Below are 5,000 nucleotides of genomic sequence, written 5' to 3'. Positions count from 1 at the left end.
TGGGACTCATTTAAAACTTATCTTACAATCTCACAGTCCCATTTTAAATACAGCTGACCTGGGATAACATCATAAATATATCACTACAAAAATATCACTATACACTATTTACAAAGATATATATGGCACACTGAATTCACTCATTTCTCAGTTTCCTTACACACAACACAAAACATAAATCATTTATCAAAAACAACGAGAAAGTCGTGAGGCAAGTGGAGACTATATACAGAGACAGAACTTTAGCCAACAGCTGGGTGTGTGAAGGGGCACCAGACACCCCGGGCCAAGGGAGGCACCCGCCCTCGCCCTGGGAACGCTGAACTGATGACTGGCGTCGCGCGTTTGTACAATAACTGGGCATCAGCGTGACGGACACAGTTACTCACCCCGGTCCGTCCTTGTAATGCAGAAGCAGAGGGGTCCTTGTCCTCGAACGGAGGTGCGAAAGCCCCCAGGAGTGAGATTAGGCGAGGCAGGACATGTACAAGTCGCGTTTACATGCATGCCGGCGGGGAGAGGGGACTCCAGGCATGTAGGGGCGCGGCGGAGTAGGCCGTCGGCGACGTGGTGGAATACGCAGCCGGCGAGGTGGTGGAGTAAGCGGAGGGCGAGGTGGTGGAGTAGACGGAGAGGGAGTCGGCCAGGTTCTCCCCCTTGATGCGGGCCAGGTCGCTGTGCGCGGCGGCGAGGCCAGAGGGGTAGCCCAGGTCCGGCAGGATGAACATGTCTGCGTGGGAGGAGGTGTGGCTGAGGGGCGGGGAGGCCTCCGACTGGGGGGAGCCGCCGCCGGTGCTGTTGTGCTCGGGGCTCTCGTGCAGTCTGGAGCTCCCGTAGACGCCCGTGTTTGCGCCAACGCTGTGGACGCTGTCGTCGTAGGTCGGGGAAGAGCGGTTGTCGGTGTATCCCTGGGGAACAGATGTGTCGCTGTAGACGCCCATGGGGGTGAGTGCCTCCTGGGGGGAGCGCTGAGCGTGCTGAGCTGGGTGTGCCGGCACAGCTCCCGTGGCAGCGTTGGCGAGTCCCATCCCCACGACTCCGGGTTGCTGGTAGCTCTGGTACAGTCCTGACCCGTGGTGATGGGGGTGGTGAGCGTACCCGCCCTGCAGGCCAGCCCACTGGTAGTGCGCGGGCGTCGCAGGAGTCGCAGGGGCGCCGGTGACGGAGGGCTGGTGGTGGTGGCCCCAGGGTTGCTGGCGCCACTCAGCGGCGAGTCCTGCGAGGCCGTAGGATCCCACTGCAGCTTGCTGTTGAGCCACGGCGTTCACTGTAAAAGCAAAAAAACAAGGTTAGGACTGGCGTTCACTGTGACCTACATGCAGCATCAGCAGAACAATAAAACGACGTGTGTAAGAGGCACAAACAAGTGAATGGTCGGCTGCCCGAGGCCCCCTTAGCACTGCCATCGACCGCCACAATAATCCAGCTAGATCTCTTGGGCAAACTTGTGCGCGTAATTAATTTATTGGTCCCTAAAATGTAACAAGGGCCTATACTGAACAGCGATCCCCAGGCGGCGCCCAACGTTAAATCGCCCGAATAATGACATTTATGCTCAAACTGCCGGAAATGAATAAACCATTGTATGTTATAGCATAGTATTACTATAAAGAAAAACTCCCGAATTGCAACGTTAATTGTACCAAGCTCGGGGCGCCACACCAGCTGAGGGTTGCGTCCCTAAGCGCATCGATCACTGAGAATCGTACGAACGTTATCAGGCTGATCGAGTGTCGTAAAAGGGACCGAAAGAACTTACGATCAATCTGGACACACACGTACAGTGACATTTAAGTTCCAAATTTCAATGGGAAAGCAAGGGACCATCGCCCGTGTGGGAGAATGGAACACCTATCGAACATGATCTGCACTTTGCCAGGATGACTAGGTATCAATCAAAGTATTTTTCTTGTTTACTCGACCATTTATGCTCAGCATCGTAAAGCTGGTCACATAAAAATAAATGCAGCTTGGAATGCAAGGGCGTGTAAGGCATAATGCGATAGGGAAGTGAATTTAGGAAGCATGAATCGGGTTACCCCCAATCCCTCCTTGAGAACAGATCGTTGGGCACGCTAATGGCCGAGGAACGCCGACGGTGAAGTATTCCGGATGTGACTTTCAGACTTTCAACAACTGAGATCACCAAGATAATTTTACTAGCAAGGCAGCGCTGGCAGTATTATGTTTAAAAATCCCCAAAATATATGATATGAATATCGTGAACGAATATGAACTGGTCAAATAAAATGTCGAATGTGCTTACCTGGTGGGGTCCTGGCCGCACGGGGGGTGGGGGAAGTGTAGGGCACCACGCGATGGTTCCTCATGGCGATGCGGGACGAGAGGCTTGCGGGGGTTGAAGCCAGGCCCATGGTGGGAGGAGTCTGTCCGTAGGCCACGCCTCCGCCGCACACTCCGCCTCCCATGTACCAGCCATCTACGGGGAAATGATTGGCTGATTAGTACCATGATGAGAGAGCGTGACTGGATAGAGGTAAACGGGGTGGAGCTTGCGATATTCGTACGATTATATCCATAAGCTATAATGACGTTATTAGAAAATACTTGTACCTCGAAGCTATGATTCACGAAAGTGAGGTCTACCCTAAAGCGGAAGCCAAAAGGCACAGGAGTGAGGTAGAGACTTACATTGTTGGTGGTGGGGCTGCGGGTAGGAGGCCATAATGTCTCGCTGGGACTGGAGTTCTGGCCGCTCCTTGGAGTCGAGGAAAGCCTTGGCGAAGGGATTATGCTTGATCTTGAGGGCGGTTACCTGGAATCGAAGGGATAATCGTATTAATACCTTTGCCGATCTAATATTTTATCATATGGGATATTTTAAGGACACCTACCACCCTAGACTAGATCTGAGGCTCAGCCACAAGGCGAAAAAGGCAAAACAGGTGATCCTAAGCTATATAATTCTTATCTAAATCCACGAAGGATCTGGCGGTGGTGACGTCACAGAACGCGCGGCGGGAGATTATGAGAGTGACATTGTTTAGCGACTCCGGCCGGCGATACCAAAGGGCCCGACGCTTGATGTCGCCGCCGCCCTCGGATATTACTAATATCTCGCTTTACAACACTCGTTGATATAATTTTGATTTCGTTTTATGAACCGTTCGGAATTACAATTAGAACTAAAAAATATTATTGGAGGGGGGATAGCTACGAGTAACTGATCACTAGTTTTATCTGGTGAATAATACGATTTTTTTTCTCGTTAATGGTGAGCCGTAGAGTTGGGGGATTACACAGATAGCCACGGAAAGCACGTACTAGGATTGCTGTAAATCCGATAGAACGAGCGGCGCCTTTGTGACAAAGATACACGCTACGAGAGGCTGGCTTGGCTTACTCACCTCCTCGTTCTGGTAGGCGGTGACGGCGATGAACTGGCACTCGGGGAAGGCGTGGCAGGAGATCGTGCGCTGCTCGGCACCCACTTGCACCACGTGGAGGCGGGGCTCGTACTTGTGCAGGCTGTTCAGCATGATCTGGAACAATGGAGATTAGGAGAATTAAAATCGCGGCCTTCTGAAGCGGACTTATTAAACATTCTAGCGTTTGATGATCTTAAAAAGAATATTAAGTGACTGTAGTCTATAGAACTTGAGCGTTTTTTAGAGATAATGAAAAGCTTGGTTTTGTTTATGGTTTGACAGTTAAGAAGAGTCGTTCATTTTCGAAATTTATTGTAGTCGTAAAAATTTTCAATGGTCAATCAGTGGCGTAATAAATGTGTCAATAGTACACGTGAAGCAGGCACAGAAAATGCATGTTTACGAGACCAGCGAGCGGAATTGATCGGAATCATCGGTTATTTGACCACTACTATTCGCCTTTTCTGAAGCTCTAGTAATGAAAAAAAAATTAAGAATGATTGCATCCATAAATTAGGGCGTCTGAGTGATTTACAGCTGGCGTCCGAGGGATGGTCAGGGTGCCTCGTAGTGCCAGGACAGGACACTAAACGCGACCGCAAGGGGCACTCAGAAGGGTGCCTCTTCTAACCACACGTCCATCTACATGACTTATTATCGAATTTGTTATCTTCATCAACTTGCAAAAATGAAATAATATTACTGTGAATCGTTTCTATAAATCTCAAAATTAATTATTTAAGCGAAATAATAGTAATGAATGTTAGAATCAAATATGGCGGATAACGGAACGACCGACTGACGGACGACTGGGCGCCAGATGGGACAGTGCCGAGTGCCATCACCCATAAAACGGAGAGGGTCGAGGTCTTACATTATGCGTTTATGACGCTTAACAGATTTTCGCTCATTTTCTTCTAAGAACGTAAACACTTTTCCCCCGGAAGAAGACGTTATTTCCAAGTTATTTCGGTATTCGAGCGTGTATTAAAATAACAAAATGGTTTTAAAAGAGACTCACCTGCCCGTTGCCGTTCGTCTTGTTGGTGAGCTTCACTTTGGCGAAGGAAACTGGCTCCTTCATCCAGTGGTTTCCGAAGTTGGGGGAGTCGCAGTGGATGTAGACGGCGGAGGAGGGAGCCACCTCGGGCTTGCCTCCTGCCACCCACTCGCCGTTGACGTACTTCCACCTGTGGTTGTCGATCTGCACGAACTCCAGCAGGATGGAGTACATGGCGGAGGGGTCGAGGCCGCTGATGCTCACCTTCACCACGGGGAACATGCGCCTGAAGAAGAGAGAGGCATATTAATTAAAAAGGAAAATGAAATATATACTTATTATTTGTGATTACATTTTCGCAAGGCCGATAGACGCCAGGGCCAGAGTCGACAGGGGAGTGAAGAAGGGGTAGCGGAAGGGGGAGAGTGCAAGCAGACAAGGTGAGGCGGCGGCATCTACAAAGAGTGGTTTTATTGCAGCCCTTCACCCGCGGCCACTATTAGGCTTGTTATAAAACCTCGCCGCATCCCGATCACAGCGGCCCGCCTTCTAAACACTGCACTCACAGCTGACTTCAGCTTACTTTCAATCATTCCATCGTGTAAATATTT

General features: G+C 50.1%; 1 protein-coding gene across 1 annotated transcript in view; it reads right to left on the bottom strand.

Annotated features, from left to right (window-relative positions):
- The window catches only part of byn (T-domain transcriptional activator brachyenteron), a 6,102-nt gene that overhangs the window by 26 nt on the left and 1,076 nt on the right, over positions 1–5,000 (bottom strand). The window contains exons 2-6 of the mRNA XM_027366066.2: positions 4,411–4,675; positions 3,369–3,503; positions 2,653–2,776; positions 2,267–2,440; positions 1–1,267 (exon numbers count right to left, since the gene is read on the bottom strand). The exon at positions 1–1,267 is cut by the window's left edge and continues 26 nt beyond it. Of these exons, the coding sequence (XP_027221867.2) occupies positions 498–1,267; positions 2,267–2,440; positions 2,653–2,776; positions 3,369–3,503; positions 4,411–4,675 (1,468 nt within the window). The 3' untranslated portion in view covers positions 1–497. The remainder of the gene's footprint in view (positions 1,268–2,266; positions 2,441–2,652; positions 2,777–3,368; positions 3,504–4,410; positions 4,676–5,000) is intronic.

This window comes from Penaeus vannamei, chromosome 18 (assembly GCF_042767895.1).
Source record: "Penaeus vannamei isolate JL-2024 chromosome 18, ASM4276789v1, whole genome shotgun sequence".
Lineage (NCBI taxonomy): Eukaryota > Metazoa > Arthropoda > Malacostraca > Decapoda > Penaeidae > Penaeus > Penaeus vannamei.
Note: the sequence above shows the minus strand (reverse complement) of the source record. Positions and strands in the feature narration are given on the sequence as shown.